Source organism: Ooceraea biroi, chromosome 5 (assembly GCF_003672135.1).
Source record: "Ooceraea biroi isolate clonal line C1 chromosome 5, Obir_v5.4, whole genome shotgun sequence".
In the NCBI taxonomy this organism is placed as follows: Eukaryota; Metazoa; Arthropoda; class Insecta; order Hymenoptera; family Formicidae; genus Ooceraea; species Ooceraea biroi.
In genome coordinates, this window is record NC_039510.1 from 8,467,870 (window position 1) to 8,485,521 (window position 17,652).

The window sequence follows — 17,652 nt, forward strand, 5'->3', positions numbered from 1 at the left end:
TTTCGAGGCATATTTTTACGGTATCTGCAGATGGATATATTAAACTACCGCGATCCTTAATCTGTATAAGTTGTTCTGATTTTGTATCGTCGATCAAGGCATTTGTACATAGTTCACACATAATTCGTTTTGTTAAATGTCGAACAATAAATCCAGCAATATACGTAACAACTTCCGTAGCATATTCAGTTAAATTGGTAGTATGTAATAGAGCTACAGTATATGGATGATCAAAATCAATTGCAACATTGTTTTCATAATTTTCATTATTGATTTGATAATCATCTATCATACGCACGACTGTAGAAGTTTTATTTATTACTTCCTCTGGTTGTAATAGTGAAGTCGCATTTAATATAGGTATATCATCTAGAGCTATACAATTTCCCGTTGTTGCACCCTTAATTTCTGTTCTGAGCAATAATCTTTTGAAAGCAGCTTTGAATTGTCTAACAGTAGGATTATTATTCTGTCGTCCAAAAGCTCGAATGCATCCAAAACATATCTCCAGATGATCTTGACTAATTTGATATAATGGTATATATGGTAGAATTTGTTCCTTATCGCATATATCTTGATATAACATTTTCAAACTTTCGATATTAATTAAAAAGCCAAGGACTCCCGTTTTACGATTAGAACGTACTACTAATTGCCCATTTTCAAATTTTAAGTTTAACAAATATTCTTTGCATTCCTTCAGTTTATATAAAACTGATTCGTAATTATCTGGATTTATTGGACGTTCATAAAACTTTTGTCGTAAATTTCTAGAATTAAAAATATCAAATAAGTCGTTCATCATCTGCAGGAATTCCTCTGTTGCTTCAGATTGTGCAAACTTATCGATATGCAACACACTTCTGCACATTTGAAGTGCATTTGCAACAGACGAACTAAAGATTTGGGCTGCAAAGCGAACATTCATCTTTTTTTTATGATACTCTATATGTCCTGTTCGTAATTTGTTACCCATATGTAAGCCTTTGTTTTGTTGGAGTTCGTGCAATGATACGATATATTCCCATGATATATTTTCGTTATTTTTATTTTTAATATTTTTGTAATCTCCAAAAATGTTCCGTAGTAATTTTACCATGTGACACGGATCTAAGAATACATATATTTTCGACTTGGAGATATGATCCACAAACCATGTCTGTAAATGTTCAGGATCCATGTTGCATTGCAAGCTACGGAACATGCTTAAGTTACATGCTGCACCGTCACGTGTTACAGTCTTTATATGTATTCCACAATCGTGCAATAGTGATAAACATTGAATAATTAAATTTGCTTTTTGTTCACCGTTGATGCCATTAATCAAAAAATATGCAACTGGTATTTTCCATAACTCATTAATGCCGACAACTAAAAACACAAGCGCTTCTTTTGCAATAGAACATTCCTCATTCGTAATGTTATTGCCAACATCATAATAGCCAACAAACTGTTTCCCATCATATTCAATATGTTGTCTTATTGCCATTTCGTCTAACATTAGAGCTCCAAGTAATTTATGATTCGCATTTTTTACACGTTGTTTAATAAATGCTAAGGCTTCCCTATTAATACCATTTACATAAAGTTTTTGGATGCGGAAGGCATGAATCGAAAGTTTCTCTGACATACGAATATCCTTGGGGTGAGTAATAATGCAGCGTTAAGGCAAACGTTCGTAATTCTGGTGAAAACTTGCGAGTGAGTAATTTTCCTTTTGATTTAGCAATAATTCGTTTAAGCAAATCTTTATTTCCTGCTGCAATATCTTTTAAATTATAAAGTTGTTCTTCTTGCAGAAAATTGTTTTCCTTTAAACGTGCAAATACTGCTTTCATATTAGCTATCTTTTTTTGCATCCGTCTTGTTTTCTGTTTCAGAACTTTGATCTGTGATTGATAATGTTTCTTCATTCTAGATAATTCTTGTCATAATTTAACCTTTTCCGGTGAATAATAAATCCTGCAAGGAGATACTGCAGTACCTTTGCATACTTTGGAAGATGATTGTGCTACAGAATTAAGTCAGAAGGAAATGCATTGTATATATCTCTATGCATATTTGTATGTATATTACAGAATGTAGCAAGAAATATTTTTCTGTTGCATATTATATGCAGAAAATACTTACATGTTAAATTAATTTTTTCGTCCATATTTTCAGCAGCTGTTTTCTTAAGTAAGTTTAACTGTAAATAATAAATTTAAGTTTTAACAGCTGTTTATGTTATACAAACAAGTAAAGCTAATCAAGGAAAGTTATAAGAAAAAATGATTCCTACCATGATATTTGCTTTCAAAAAAACTATATGCTTTAATTTTTTCTTGAGACTAAATTTTTATATTAAAAATCGAGAAAAATATGTTGATGATTTAATTGTCTTATTCTATATGTTAATGTACCTGTGTGATATCAATATCTCGTCCTATTTCCATCTGGTTTGTATCGATAATTATTGCAGAACCTTTAGTTTTCTTATGTATTTTCACAGGTTCATCGTCGTATGCTTCTAAGTTTTTTGTACATTGTTCTTTGCACGATGTTGATGTTGGTTTCACTAACTGAAAGTATTTACACACAATAGGTACTAAATACAAATGGAATATTCTAGTATAATCAACGTGTAATACAATATAATTGTTAAACATCTTACAAAAGGAATTGCATATTCTTTAACATATCTACGTATTTCTGGAGATCCATACAAATCTTGTACTCGGAAATGCAAGGAACATAATGTTGATCTTGTTGTTAAACAAGCTTCGGGTATATTAATCGCTTTACACCACGCTTTCCTCTTTCTTTCATTTTTAGGAAAACTGTAATATACATATTCTTCAGATTACAGTTTATCTGAGGTGTTTCATGTGCTTATTTTAATTTTAGTTAGAGTATCTTAAAATATCGTTTACGAAAGAAGATAAAGGTTTATATTTTTAATCAAAATATTTAAAACAATTTAGATTAATATTCTGTCTAGATACATACGTAAAAAATGAAATTTTTCCTTCTTCTTCTTCTACTTCCTCTTGTTTCCTTGATTTTTCTGATGTTCCGCTGTTGCACCCACTTACGACACAGCCTACCATTTTTGCACAAAATGTTTCAAAACGAAGGACCGAGAATAAAGACGAACTGTCCGTGACGAACACCACGCTTTCTTTTAACATAATTCCGTTAAAAACAAGTGAATTAAACAAAAATCTTTTATATATATATAGATTACTCTGTATTACCAACTAAACAAACAGATGATATAGTTAATTGTCGATAGGTGACACTACTAGTTGTTCGTTGTGGCGGCATCTAAGGAGTACAAGGCAGAACTAGCCCGACCAATGAGAGGGCAGCACGAATACCGAGATGGAGAGCCTTGGAAAGAATCAGAGAACAAAGAGAAGCTAATTGCTCGCGCTTTAAGTCACACGTGCATTAAGTAATCAGTTCTAGTCTGTATTAAATAAAGTCAGCATCTTTATATATTTTCACCTAAACCGAAATGTTGTAATAGTTCCTCGTGCGTTAAACTGCCTTAAATGTAGCATAATAATCAAATAAATAATACGCTCGCTACAATTGGTGACCCCGACGTGATAACAAAGAAGAACGACCGGCAGCCGCTGGAAAGTGGTTCCAGTGAGTTCGAGGAACGTGACCGGGAGGAAATCATGCCGACGGAAAGATCGCCTTCTAGAACACAAACTGATGGCGGTGAGGCGGTGACGAGGCTCCTGGACGCCGAATTGGAAGCGGGGACATCTGTGCAAGGTGCAGGTTCTCTGCAGGTTAGAGACAGCAATCAAGTGCAGACAATCGTGAGTGCGACGAATGCGGTTCGTTTGCCTGTTTTCTGGAAGGACAACGCGGTTCTATGGTTCGCGCAAGTAGAGGCTGCGTTCGCTATCAACCGAATAGCGAGTGACGAGTCTAAATTCCGTTATGTGATCTTGTATACGGATCAAACGGTCTTGCCCTTGGTAGCTGACCTTTTAGTAAACCCGCCAGCGTGTAACAAGTATCAAACACTGAAAGAACGTATTTGTTCTGTGCTTGGAGAGACAAATGCGACGAAAATAAGAAGGCTACTCGGATCACACGAACTAGGTGATGAAAAACCCTCAATATTTCTGCAGAGGTTACGAAATTTAGCGGTTGGACAGGTTACGGATGAAATACTGAAAACTATATTCATGGAACAACTCCCTGAAAATGTGCGTACTATTCTGGCTATCAGCGAGGTGCAGGATCTGCAAAAATTGGCCGCTCAAGCTGATAAAGTGATGGAGGTGACAAGGCCTACCGTGTCGGCGGTGCAAGTAGCCAGTGCTGAGCAAAAAGGACCTGACAGCCACATCTTGAACGAGATCGCTGAATTAAAAAAGCAAGTAAAAAAACTTATTTTGAGAGGTAGACAGCGTAGTTATTCACGTGGAAGATCGAGGTTCGCTCGGAAACGCTCGCGAAGCCGAGGAGAGGACGATTGTAATAGCGAAGATAATAGTAACGAAACAGAATATTGTTATTATCATCGAAAGTTTGGTGATAAGTCTTGGAAATGCCGTCAGCCATGTTCCTGGAAAAAACCGATTAGAGAGTCGGAAAACTAGACGCGTCGCAGTGTCGGGAGATGGGACCGGGCGACGTAAAATCACCGCGTCTCATCGTTACGGACAAGAAGAACGGCACGAAGTTCCTTATTGACACGGGTGCATATGTATCCATATTGCCGAAGAATTTTACAAAAGGAAGACTGACTCTAAGCAAATATCAGCTTTTCGCAGCAAATAATACTTTAATCAATACGTACGGTACAGAGCTCGTTAGCGTAGATTTAGGATTGCGTCGAGTCATGAAATGGAATTTCATTGTAGCAGGAGTGAAGCAGGCGATAATAGGCGCCGACTTCCTAGCTCATTTTGGCTTGCTAGTTGACCTAAAACGTCGAGTATTACTGGATGGAACGACGAGACTACAAGCGCCTGGCAGAGTAGTAACACGAAACGTCGGAGAAATTACCACATTTGATCCTACGAGTCCGTTTGCTGAGCTGTTGAAGGAATTTCACGAGGTGACCAAACCGGTGAGTTATAAAACAGTAAAACATAATGTTACACACCATATTGTTACCACAGGACCACCGGTGGCGGAGCCTGCTCGAAGATTATCAGGCGAAAGAGCAAGAGTCGTACGCGAACAGATACAGTACATGTTAGATGCTGGAATCTGTAGACCCAGTAGTAGTCAATGGGCTAACCCGTTACACTTAGTCCCGAAGAAAAATGGAGATTGGAGGATCTGTGGAGACTATAGAAGGTTAAATAAAAGTACGCAGCCTGACAAGTATCCAATACCACATTTGTACGACTGCGCTCAGAATTTAGAAGGTTGTACGATATTTACAACATTAGACTTAGCACGAGCTTATCATCAAATACCGGTCGCGGAAGAGGATCGAAGAAAAACAGCGATAATAACACCATACGGCCTATACGAATATAACGTCATGCCTTTCGGATTGCGAAACGCGGCACGATCGTTTCAACGGTTTATGGATCAAACGTTGAAGGGTATCGATAGTTGTTATTGTTACATGGACGATATGATCATAGCTTCTAGGGATATCGAGACACACAAAGCACACTTACGCCAAGTATTCGAACGTTTAAGAGCTAACGGATTGTGGATTAATGCGGCGAAATGCAGTTTTGGACAAAAAGAGGTTAGTTACCTAGGATATACAATTAACGGTCAAGGAATAATCCCGTTAACAGACAAGGTAAAAACGATCCAGGAAATGAAGAAACCTGTAAATATTAGAGAACTTAGACGATTTCTAGGAATAGTCAATTTTTACAGAAGGTGTATTCCCGGAGCAGCGCATGTCCAAGCACCTCTGCACGAATACTTGGTTGGAGCAAGAAGAAACGACAAACGAGAAATAGTGTGGACGGCCAGAGCGGAAAAAGCTTTTCACGAATCCAAGCAGCAAATTGTGGACGCAACGTTATTAGCTCATCCAAGGAGGGATGCAACACTAGCAATTAAGGCAGACGCGTCGGATACGGCGATGGGGGCAGTCTTGGAGCAGTACCACGAAGGAAAGTGGGAACCTCTGGGATTCTTTTCAAGGACTTTTAGTCCAGCTCAAAAGAATTATAGTACGTACGACAGAGAATTGCAAGCTCTTTATAGCGGTTTAAAATTTTTCCGCGCTTTAGTCGAAGGACGAAAATTAATATTGAAAACGGATCATAAAGCATTGACGTATGCTTTCATGCAAAAATTATCAAAGGCTTCACCCAGGCAGCTTAGACAATTGGATTATATAGGACAATTTAGTACCGAAATAATTTATATTAAGGGGAGCGACAATGTGGTAGCCGACGCACTATCACGGCTCGAAGCTATTGACATGCCCGTAATTGTTACCACGGAGAAACTGGCACAGGAGCAACAAACGGACGAAGAATTACAGAATCTCTTAAGAGACAGACCACACTCATTGCAGCTGAAACGAGTGAGATTAGACGATACGGATACTACCGTATATTGCGATTTATCTACGGACACAGTACGACCCTACGTACCGAAAAATTTAAGGAAACGATTATTCGATTCAACACACGGACTAGCTCATCCAAGCGCAAGGACCACGAAGAAATTAATAAACCGACAGTTCGTGTGGCCAGAAATGAATCGGAATATAGGTGAATGGGTAAAAACTTGTATACCCTGCCAGAGAAACAAAATTCACAGACACAATAGAGTTGTACCAGAGCACATTCCAATGCCGAAGGAACGGTTCGAGCATATACACATTGATATAATAGGACCACTGCCTGTAATAAAAAGTTATCGATATTGTGTTACAATAATCGATCGATTTACAAGATGACCGGAAGCGGTTCCTGTTCAAGATATTTCAGCAGACACTGTAGCAGAAGCAATATTAAATGGTTGGATAGCACGTTTCGGAAGCCCTGCGACAATTACAACGGATCAAGGAAAACAATTTGAATCGCAACTTTTCAACTCGCTTATGAAATTAATAGGAAGCAAGCGAATGCGTACAGCAGCTTACCACCCAGAGTCTAATGGAATTATAGAAAGGTGGCATAGATCTCTAAAAAACGCCATTCGTTGTCATCAAGATAAAAACTGGATTCAAGCATTACCAATAGTACTCTTGGGTTTACGTACAAGTTTAAAAGAAGACATCAAGGCTACAGCAGCGGAATTAGTTTACGGTACAACGTTAAGATTGCCAGCAGAATATTTTATTAACGAAGATCCAAGAGCTCAAGACATACACGTTTTTGCCAAGAAACTCAGGGAACGGATGAAAGATGTGAGGGCAACGCCAACAGCACATCATGTAAAGAGAAGAGCATTTGTACATAAGGAATTGGACACGTGTACACATGTATTCCTACGAGTCGACAGAGCGAGAGGACCCCTGGAGTCGCCATATGAAGGACCTTATCAAATCCTTCGGAGAGTTTCTGATTCTTTGTTTCAGATTCGTTTAAGAGAGGAAGCTGTCAATATTCCAATCGAGAGGCTAAAACCAGCATTCACAGAGACATTGGCGGAATGTGAGACTGCATGGGATGATTCGGATAGACTCGACCAACCTTCCACCCCCAGGCCGGACCAGCCAAGAACGTACTCTCGGAAGCAGGTCAAATTTCGCGCCTAAAGTGAGGACTTAGGCACTCGGGGAGGAGTATGTGGCGGCATCTAAGGAGTACAAGGCAGAACTAGCCCGACCAATGAGAGGGCAGCACGAATACCGAGATGGAGAGCCTTGGAAGGAATCAGAGAACAAAGAGAAGCTAATTGCTCGCGCTTTAAGTCACACGTGCATTAAGTAATCAGTTCTAGTCTGTATTAAATAAAGTCAGCATCTTTATATATTTTCACCTAAACCGAAATGTTGTAATAGTTCCTCGTGCGTTAAACTGCCTTAAATGTAGCATAATAATCAAATAAATAATACGCTCGCTACATCGTAAAGACATGGTCGACGATCAAATCCCCCTTCCCGCCATTGCTTCACCCCCTCAGACCTATGCTCTCTCCTTCAACTCCGTGGTGTTGCACTTCTTTGGCTATTATCTACTATCTCACTCGACGATGGATCAGGTGTTTCCTGAATTTGGTGATTCTCTCCCAAATCTGTAAGCGACTCAGCTAGATGATCATAATACTGAGGCTCCTCCTTGCTTTCGAACGGTTCACCTGAATCTCCCGACAAATGAATTCTATTCCGAATCAATGTTCGATCGTCCTCAGTTTTAATGGTGTAAGCTCTACCATTATTATTTTTATCTATTACAACTGCTCGATCCCATTGACCATTCGGTTTCTGTACTCTCACATTCTGGTTAAGTTGTAATTCCGGTAAATCTCTAGCACGACGATCATGAAATCTTTTCTGATTCACCTGTCGCGATTTTAATTTCTGCTTATGCTCCTCATATATTAACTTATTTTTATCAAAAAAATCAAAAACTACTCCTCGTACATTTCTTCTTAACAATATTTGATTAGGCGACTTTATCTCATTCGTTATTTGTGTATTCATTAATTCTAACATCGCTAAATAAGGATCTTTCTTATCATAAAACGCTTTCTTAAATATCCGCTTAACTGTTTGAATTTGTCTTTCAACCATTCCATTACTTCGTGGGTATATTGGACTCGAAGTAACATGTTTAAAATTCCAAGTCTTTGCAAAGTTTTTAAATTCTCTGCTAGTAAACTGTGATCCGTTATCAGATCTAATAATATTAGGAATTCCCCATCTGATAAAACAAGACTTAAGTGCTTTAATTGTTGTCATTGCACTTTCATCTCTCAAGTGAATTACATCCACATATTGCGAAAAATAATCAGTGATTAATAGATATATTCTATTTTGGAATTTAAAAAAATCAATTCCAACCATTTCCCATAGACCATCCATAATTTCCGTGGGCTTCAACGTTTCTATATTATTGCTACGTTGAAATCTTAAACAAGTTTTACAATTCGCAATCTTCTCCTGAATTTGTTTCGACATACCTGGCCAAAATACAATTTCACGCGCTCTCGCTTTAGTTTTTTCAATACCTAAATGGTTATAATGCAATCTATCTACAATATCTGGTCGTAATTGTTTTGGCACCACAACACAATCATTTTTAAATAATAAACCATTATATTCATACATATCATTGTGATAAGTATGATATGCTTTTGCCTCATTAGAAACATCTTTAATTTCTTCTGGCCAACCCTCTCTAATTAATTTAATAACAGTTTGCACCTCTGCATCTTGTGCTGTTTTGCTTACAAATTCGCTTCTTTTTAAATTACTCATATAACCTGCTATCGTAACATCTAAAATATATAAATTAGGATCTATGTCATCTTCGCTATTTTTCAAATGAGCTCTTGACAAAGTATCTACTATAACTAACTTTGTTCCAGGTTTATATTGCAATTCAAAATCAAAAGGTTGTAAACGCATGCGCATTTTTTGTAATCGTATTGGTACTTCCGCAATTGTCTTTTTAAATATAGAAACCAACGGTTTATGGTCACTTTCAACGATAAACGTCTGTCCTAATATGTATTGCCGAAATTTTTCACATCCATAAACAATCGCATAAAGCTCCTTCTCAATTTGAGCCCACGAGCTCTGAGCTGGTGTAAAATGCCTTTGATGCATACGCAATAGGCCTGTTATTCTGTAATAAAACAGCATCTACGCCTGATTTACTCGCATCTACACTAACTGTGGGCTGTAAATTTAAATCATAATACTGTAATACTGGAAATTCACTTAACTGTTTTTTTATTAATTAAAATGCCTCTTCATGATGCTTTTCCCAATTAAAATCAACATCATGTTTTATCAACTCGCGTAACGGAGCTGTAATTTCCGTCGTGTTCGGAATAAATTTGGAAACATAAGTTATCATACCTAACAGTCATTGTACAGCCTTGACATCACTAGGTCGTTCCATATCAACTATTGCTTGCACTTTGGCATTATCAGCCTGAATGCCCTTATCACTAAATATATGGCCTAAAAATTTAACCATCTTAACTGCAAACTTACACTTCTTTTTATTAAATTTAATTCCATGTAGTTTTGCTCTTTTCAAGACTTGTTCTAAAACCTTTTTATGTTCCTCATTGTTTTTAGCCTAGACAATAATATCATCAATGTATACGCTTACATTCTCAAGTCCCTGAAAAATATCACTATATGATCTGTTACGTCCAGAGCTCCGTGAGCTCGAAGGAAGGGCGCAACAGGACGCCTCTCGTATCTTGTGGCGGTCAGGCCCCAAAACACGAGTCGGACTGATCACTTGCTCCGGCTTAAAGGTCAACGACCACGGAGGTCGATTTTACCGTAGGCCCTGGAACGGTCTGTCCGTTGGTCCCTTTTTAGGTCAGGGAAACTGAATCCCTTTTACCTGGAATAGGACCCGTACGATCTGGGAAAGCGGAGACGAATAGAGGGAATTAAAATGAATAATGCATCGGTGACTAGTTAACTAATAAACATTTTATTCTAAAGAAAACAAAGTATGTCTAGAACATATTTGGTTGAAAGAAATTTAAAGTGTATGTGTTGTTTTGTGTCTATAAAATGTGTAAATTGAAAATGTAGTTTACTCGGAAATTATAATTACAAATTGAAAACTAAACATAAGCGGAAATTAAACGCTTTACTTCCTAGATCAATTTTCCAAACTGAGTCTATTTCAAAGAACATAAAAACTAAAGGAGAACAACTTCACCAATAAAATAATATATAAATGAAAATTACGGCGACTGATCTATTTCTAAAATCTATTTCTATATTAACACTAATCATTACTTAAAAAATACCGGCGGAGGAGAGAGGCGGGGAACAGGATGGGATATAGGTGTCCTCTGACAATCAGAGGGATCCCGACGTTTGGGTCGGTGTGCCGAAGAGCGGCCCTGAGAGAGGGAATAGGAAAGAAGTCTGGGTCTATCACAATGGCATTAGGTGGTAGAGGGTGACTGACTGGAGGGAAAATGTGGAGGAATCGCTCTCTTAGAGTCACCAGTGAACGCTGGATGAACTCTTCGACTATGTCGTCATCCCTGACGGGCGACGGAGAACGAGGAGGAGAAGGAGAATTTGTAAAATTCTCCAAATCGCCAGGTTGCACAGGCGAATAGCGTAGGGAGGAGGGAGCTGGAGAAATAGACGGAGAGTAACGGGGAGAGCTAGGAGGTGACACTTGAATGGATGCTCGCGAAGAGGATTCGGACATAGAGAAATAACACAAAGGGGGTGTAAGAGAAGAAGGAGGCAGAGATAAAGAGAGAGAGACGCTTGAAGGGGTTGAAGGACGCAAAGAGGAGCGCGAAGAAGAAACGGAGAGTGCGGAAGAAGAGACGCTTGAAGAGACAGAGAACGGGGAAGGTGTTCGGGGTAGGGGTTCCAGTATCTGAACGGAAGAATCAGGGGATGCCCGATGCGAGGTGGAAGATACTGTTTGAACGGAAAGGGCAGGGGAAGGAGGCCGAAAAGAATCTAATACTATGGCCGATGAACTGGTCGAACACGCTGAGGGGGGCCGCGGATCGATCTCGGTCGCGATCTTTTTATGCGGTGGCTCCGTCGTTGGATGGCCCCCAGGAAACGACGCTTGGTCGCTACTGGATGGTCCCGCAGAGGGAGACGGACTGCGTGATCGTTTGCCGGAAAACACTTAAAGGGGGAAACCGGATGAGTCCAGGAGAAATGTATAGAAAAGGGGTAGAAGAGAGCTGAAGGAGAAATGTGAATGAAAATTGTCGATAAACAAACAAAAGGAAGAGAAGATAAAGAGTAAAGAAAACAAAAGGAATGACAGCTAAAGGAAAACGCTCACTTGTTTGCAGGTGTATGCTGAAACTTGAAAAAATCCGTTTGTGCCAATGAACTGCCGTCGGGTGAATGGTGTAGCGGTCAAACGCACGTCGAGTTGCTTGGGTAATATGAAACTCGCGCATCAAAGTTAGTGTTCACGGCCCGGCACTTAACTTCACAAAACTATTGAAGAAAAATTGTGTCGTTCGCGAAGGCTGACAAGGTACGTTCGCTAAGGCTGACAAGGTACGTTCGCGGTCACGGACAAAAATGGATGAGCTGCGTTCGCGAACACGGACAGAATGAAAAAGCTGCCCTCCGGAGTGGTCATCACCTTTTATACGATAGGGATGACGTGGAAAAGAGGTAGCTTTTCCGGGAACTGCGTTTTCAGGAAACTACCTTTCGAGGGCCATTAGTTAATTTAATTGCAAATATGATCGGTTGGTCTATGAGGCGATAAACAGTCCACAGATAGTTTCTTTTTAAGCCGAAAGCACCGGTACGTGTGTGGCCGGACTCGCGGTTCCTGTGAAGTATCTACCCGGGGGATGATCCGGCACAGGTGTATCATTTTCTCTTCCAGGAAGAGTGATACACCGCGGGCCTACAGTCATGCGCGACCGAATTTGTTGCTTGTTTTTTATAAATTGATCAGTAAGACCAAAGGTTTCGATATCCGGATCTAATATCGCGCCTGCTCGGATACGTGCGTCACAACCCGCGGTTCTTGTGAAGGTATTTCCTCGGATCCGACACAGCTGTGTCACCGTTTCTTCTAATCCCTCATTGGGGCCCTATTGATCGCACGCGACCAGCTCGACGCGTCGCCTCATTGACCGACAATTAAAAAATATCGCTAAATTCCTTGGAAGCAAGGAACTGTGCAGTCTCTGGACGTAACAGATCAATGAAAAACTTCTGGAGCTGTTTTAATACCATAAGGCAATCGAAGAAAGCGATAACGTCCATAAGGTGTTTGAAATTTTGTTAACAATGAGCTTTCTTCCGTTAACTCTATTTGCCAAAAAGCTGTAGAGGCATCCAAAACATTAAAAACTTCAGCATTCGACAATTTACCTGCAATTTTCTCAAATGTAGGAAACTTACAATGTTCTCTGAGTAAAGACTCATTCAAATTTTTTTGGATCTAAACATATTCTTAACGTTTTATCCGGTTTTCTAACAATAACAACCGGATTAACAAACTCAGTAGGCTCATCCACCCGTTTTATTATTCCTTGTTGCTCCATTTTCTGAAGTTCTAATTTATACTGTTTCTGTAACTTAAATGGAATATTGCGACACTGCTCTATTTTACCTTTATAACCCGGTTTTAACTTAAAAACATATTGTTGAGCTATTCTGCCAATTCCTTGAAATACTTCGTCATATTTACTAACTAAATCTTTAATATCATTATTTTTTTCTTTTAATTCCGCAATTCGTTTCACTAATTCCAGTTCTTCCAAAGTCTGTAAACCCAATACCGGAATAGCCTGTACAGAATTAGCCACAAAGAAATCTAAATTCAAAACTTTGTTTTTAACTTGACATTCTAATTTAACTTTACCATCACTGGTATTTCTAAACCATTATAATTTGCTAATCGCGCTGTTGTTTTATCTATTCTTTTTATCAAACCCAATCTTTTATAATCAGCGATGCTGATAACATTGCACCCTGCTCCTGTATCCAATTTAAAATTAAGCGACTTTTGTACGTCTTTAAATATAACTTTTTCATACCAACCACTTGCCGATTTTACACTAACATCTACGTTTCCTAACAAATATACCTCCTTATCATCATCATTGTTCTCAACTACCGTATTTACATTTTTGCGTTTACATACTTTTGCAAAATGATTCGGTTTATAACAGTTGTTACATGTTTTATTCATCGCCGGACAAGTCCTATTAGGGTGCGTATATCCACATCTGGTGCATGGTGTCGTCGTCGCTTGTTGCGGCGGACGTCGCTGCGTAGCCTGTCGTTGTGACTGCGTTGGTTCATTCTTCGAAGTGGTCGTTACTGATTTTTTAGGTTGATTATCTTGGTCCGCACGTTTGTTATTCCGTTTTTGTACCACGTCTACTCGTTCTGTAAGATTTAATTTCTCCAGTTGCCGATTTGCCAATTCCGCTGCTCTGCATAAACGCACTGCCTTGTCTAACGTCAAATCTTCTTCTCGTAATAGGCGATCCTTCAGTTGTTTACTCTGGATACCACTCACAATTCTATCTTTTATAAGGCTATCTTTAAGTTCTCCAAACGCACAATCCAAGCTAAGGCGTTTGAGATCAGTGATAAAATCATCAAAACTTTCATCACTCTTTTGATTGCGTTGAAAAGAGGTGACGACACACACTCTCATTTCGTTTTGGAACACAAGTTTTCAAAAGCTGTAACCACGCTGTTAAAATTTCGTTGCTGCTCTTCGGATAATTCAAAAGTCTCAAATTTTTCCAGAGCCTCTTCCCCTATAGCGTGGAGAAGTATAGCTACTTTGGTTTCCTCTAACTTGTTTATACTTTCCGTGGCTAGCATGTAAATCTTGAATTTTTTATACCATTTCGCCCAATTCTCCGACACGTTTCCGTCGAAAGAGAGTGGTGATGGAGGCTTGAGATTGAGATTCGAGCCCAGCATCGTACTACTATTGTTCTGCTGCGCCATTGTACGTTAGTAACGTTAACCTCAATACTTTCGCTGCTTCTTTCTGTCGTTAATTCTTCTCTTCCAGTGTCCAGCTTCTTTCGACTTTGACTGACTCACTTGTCGACTGCGCCATGTAATGATGACGACTGAGTATTGCAAATATCTTTATTGCAATGTAATAATTAATATAAAAGCAAGTACAGTTAAATATCAGAACGTGTTCCACTCTGTCTCAGTCTGTCTTCTGCCTACCCGGTGGCGCTCTCGTCACGCCTGCCTCCTCTAATGGTACGTTCTATAGTCCAATCATGACAATATGAATTAATAAAAACTATAAATGAAAAACTGTTATCGAACAATTGTTCATATGAATATAATAATAAACAAGCCAAAATTCTTTCTTAACACCGCTAGTAGATAATTTTAGTAAACGAGTACGATTAATATTCGACACAACTAGCTATAATTCTCTTTATTAGAACGACGTTTCGACCATACGGGGTGTGGTCCTCTTCAGTAGGTGACAATGTTACATCTAAATTACGTTAAAAATATAATAATTAAATAAGATTGTCTTTCGGTACCACCATTACTCGGTCTAGGTGTATAATCAAGCCAAAATTCTTTCTTAACACAATAATAATAAATTTAAATAATAATAAACACATAACAATATCTGAAACGTTTTACCGGCATTGTGTATAACCTACAATTGTATGTATTTTACTTACAGATGAAAAGAAATTTTCGGATTATTATTTTCTTTCATACGTTATTGCCAATATTTCCTTTTTGCATTAATGCGATTGTTACATTTCGACACAACACAATAACCACAGAACATATACAATGAGAAATGCAAGCTCCATGTTAAACAGTGAAAACATGAGCGATCGCCACGATTCTAGTGGCCTGGCCTTGAAACTACGTGATATATACGGCTGCATTATTAAATCTATCGAATCCGATCCAAAAATTTTTCTTCCTTTGATCATAATACTATATATATATATATTTATATATATTATTATGATCAATACGTATATATTATGTTATATAATTTATTATTATTAGTATATATATATATATACTAATAATAATATAATATATACAGGGTGTCTCAGAAAGAATGGGACAATGCTCGTGTGCAGATAGAGCGGACTGAACTGAGTCAAAAAGTTTTGTACCATTTTACAATTTTCGCAATAATTAACGAGTTATTACTTATTAAACATTACTGTATTATTCCGGCCTACCGCCGAATGCAAGTGCGCGGCGAGATGCGACCGCCTAGCGATCGAAGTTGTTAGGTGCGCGGGGTGTTGTTTATTACAAGTGGCCTGCCTAGCTATTGCCACTGCGATCGCTAGGCGGTCGCACCTCGCCGCGCGCTTGCATTAGGCGGTAGGCCGGACTAATACAGCGATTTTTAATAATTAATAACTCGTTAACTATTGTGAAAATTGCAAAATGGTACAGGACTTTTCGACTCAGTTCAGTCCACTCTATCTGCACACGAGCATTGTCCCATTCTTTCTGAGACACCCTGTATACGTATCTTCAAGAGAAATTCGACTCAGCGATATCAGGATTTTATATATATATATATATATACATATATATATTATACATAAAATAATATAATATATACTAATAATAAATTTTAAGATAAAGAGATTCCCTTACCTGTCACATCAGGAAATCGCTGAGTCGAATTTTTCTTGAAGATACGTATATATTATATTATTAGTAGTATATATTATATTATTTTATGTATATATTATATATATATATATATATATATGTATAAAATTCTGATTGTTTTGTAACATTTTCTTGAAGTCTGCTTTTATGTATGACGTCTTTTTAAGATTTTATTTTGTTTTCCGTGACTGATCGGCTCTAGTCGGCTCGTCATATGCGCGCGCATATAATTTTACCCCCGTTTCTGCCTGGCCCGGCCTCCATATCTGTTTCCCTCTCCTCGATATTACCTTCATCCCCGTGACAATAACTCATCGTACATATATATATATATATATATATATATATATATCACTGGCGAAACCGAACATACCCGAACAGCCGAAGTTACACGAAGTGCCAGTGCTCTCCCCTTACCGCTAATCTCAGCTTCCCCTCGTAAAAGGCTCCGTCCATATATTCCTATGTCAATGCTATCGCCTCGCATTGTGTCTCCAGCTTTAGGGCCACCGCACAAGCTTTTCCGTAACGCGTTACATTATGTTAAGTACTGACCTTAGATTTAAACGGGCGTATCCCGTTTGCACACGGAACGATTGCACACCGCACGATTGCACACGCAATATTGCACACGTTGTATTGCACACTGTTCTATTGGACACAGCACGATTGTACACTGCACGATTGGCCACCGCACGATTGCGCACGCACATTGCACGATTGGACACTGCACGGATAAACTTCCGAAAAGCTCCCACACCCGATTTACATATCCTTTGGTGAAAATGCTTGAAATGACTCAAAATGAATACCCTTAAATGGATTTTTACCGACAAAAAGGATAAAGGCATAAAAAGTTCAAATAAAGTAATATGTAGTGATTGAATATTTTCAGCTGGATTTCTGTAGATGTACGGTTTTCTATGCATCATTATATATTTCTACATGAACTTCTAATGTGTTTATTGTGTATCTCGGATGTTTCTTGTACGGTACGGAAAATAAAGACATATCAGGCACACTGTATCCACGCATGTACTTTGCAAAATAAAAAACAGGGGATGGGTTGGGTTAGGTTAGATTTTTTGGAAGTGGAGCCCCCCACAGGGGGGCGGAACACACTGTATCCATGCATGTACTTTGCAAAATAAAAAAACAGGGTTGGGTTGCTTCGTCTTGCAAAGGAGTAATATTAGTTTCAACTTTTTAAGCTTTTATCCTTCTTGTCGGTAAAAATCCATTTAAAGGTATTCATTTTGAGTCATTTCAAGCATTTTCACCAAAGGATATGTAAATCGGATGTGGGAGCTTTTCGGAAGTTTATCCGTGCGGTGTCCAATCGTGCAATGTGCGTGCGCAATCGTGCTGTGTCCAATAGAAAACAGTGTGCAATACAACGT

At 38.6% G+C, this 17,652-nt stretch overlaps 4 protein-coding genes across 4 annotated transcripts; 2 read left to right on the plus strand and 2 right to left on the minus strand.

Annotated features, from left to right (window-relative positions):
• Nucleotides 1-1,922: 1,922 nt before the first annotated feature.
• Nucleotides 1,923-3,306, minus strand: LOC113562009. The gene is made up of 4 exons (XM_026969893.1): nucleotides 3,237-3,306; nucleotides 2,654-2,835; nucleotides 2,403-2,561; nucleotides 1,923-2,188 (listed from the first exon to the last, which is right to left on the minus strand). The coding sequence occupies exons 1-4, from the start codon at nucleotides 3,304-3,306 to the stop codon at nucleotides 2,012-2,014; spliced, it is 588 nt and encodes a 195-aa protein (XP_026825694.1). The 3' UTR covers nucleotides 1,923-2,011.
• A 362-nt stretch (nucleotides 3,307-3,668) lies between these two features.
• LOC113562010 lies at nucleotides 3,669-4,607 on the plus strand. The gene has a single exon (XM_026969894.1). The coding sequence runs from the start codon at nucleotides 3,669-3,671 to the stop codon at nucleotides 4,605-4,607; it is 939 nt and encodes a 312-aa protein (XP_026825695.1).
• A 2,416-nt stretch (nucleotides 4,608-7,023) lies between these two features.
• Nucleotides 7,024-7,925, plus strand: LOC113561973. Its single transcript, XM_026969676.1, has one exon. The coding sequence runs from the start codon at nucleotides 7,040-7,042 to the stop codon at nucleotides 7,697-7,699; it is 660 nt and encodes a 219-aa protein (XP_026825477.1). The 5' UTR covers nucleotides 7,024-7,039; the 3' UTR covers nucleotides 7,700-7,925.
• Nucleotides 7,926-8,083: 158 nt separating this feature from the next.
• LOC105275140 (uncharacterized protein K02A2.6) lies at nucleotides 8,084-9,751 on the minus strand. The gene has a single exon (XM_011331797.2). The coding sequence runs from the start codon at nucleotides 9,749-9,751 to the stop codon at nucleotides 8,084-8,086; it is 1,668 nt and encodes a 555-aa protein (XP_011330099.2).
• Between the last annotated feature and the right edge of the window lie 7,901 nt (nucleotides 9,752-17,652).

What these genes read in the sequence shown, in the direction of transcription:
- LOC105275140 (XM_011331797.2), bottom strand. Translation starts at nt 9,751, where the DNA reads ATGCTGTTTTATTACAGAATAACAGGCCTATTGCGTATGCATCAAAGG.
- LOC113562010 (XM_026969894.1), top strand. Translation starts at nt 3,669, where the DNA reads ATGCCGACGGAAAGATCGCCTTCTAGAACACAAACTGATGGCGGTGAG.
- LOC113562009 (XM_026969893.1), bottom strand. Translation starts at nt 3,306, where the DNA reads ATGCCGCCACAACGAACAACTAGTAGTGTCACCTATCGACAATTAACT. An exon ending in ATCATCTGTTTGTTTAGTTG is followed by an intron (nt 2,836 to 3,236) that starts GTAATACAGAGT and finishes TGTAATCTGAAG; the next exon opens with AATATGTATATTACAGTTTT. An exon ending in GAGATATTGATATCACACAG is followed by an intron (nt 2,189 to 2,402) that starts GTACATTAACAT and finishes TATTATTTACAG; the next exon opens with TTAAACTTACTTAAGAAAAC.
- LOC113561973 (XM_026969676.1), top strand. Translation starts at nt 7,040, where the DNA reads ATGAAATTAATAGGAAGCAAGCGAATGCGTACAGCAGCTTACCACCCA.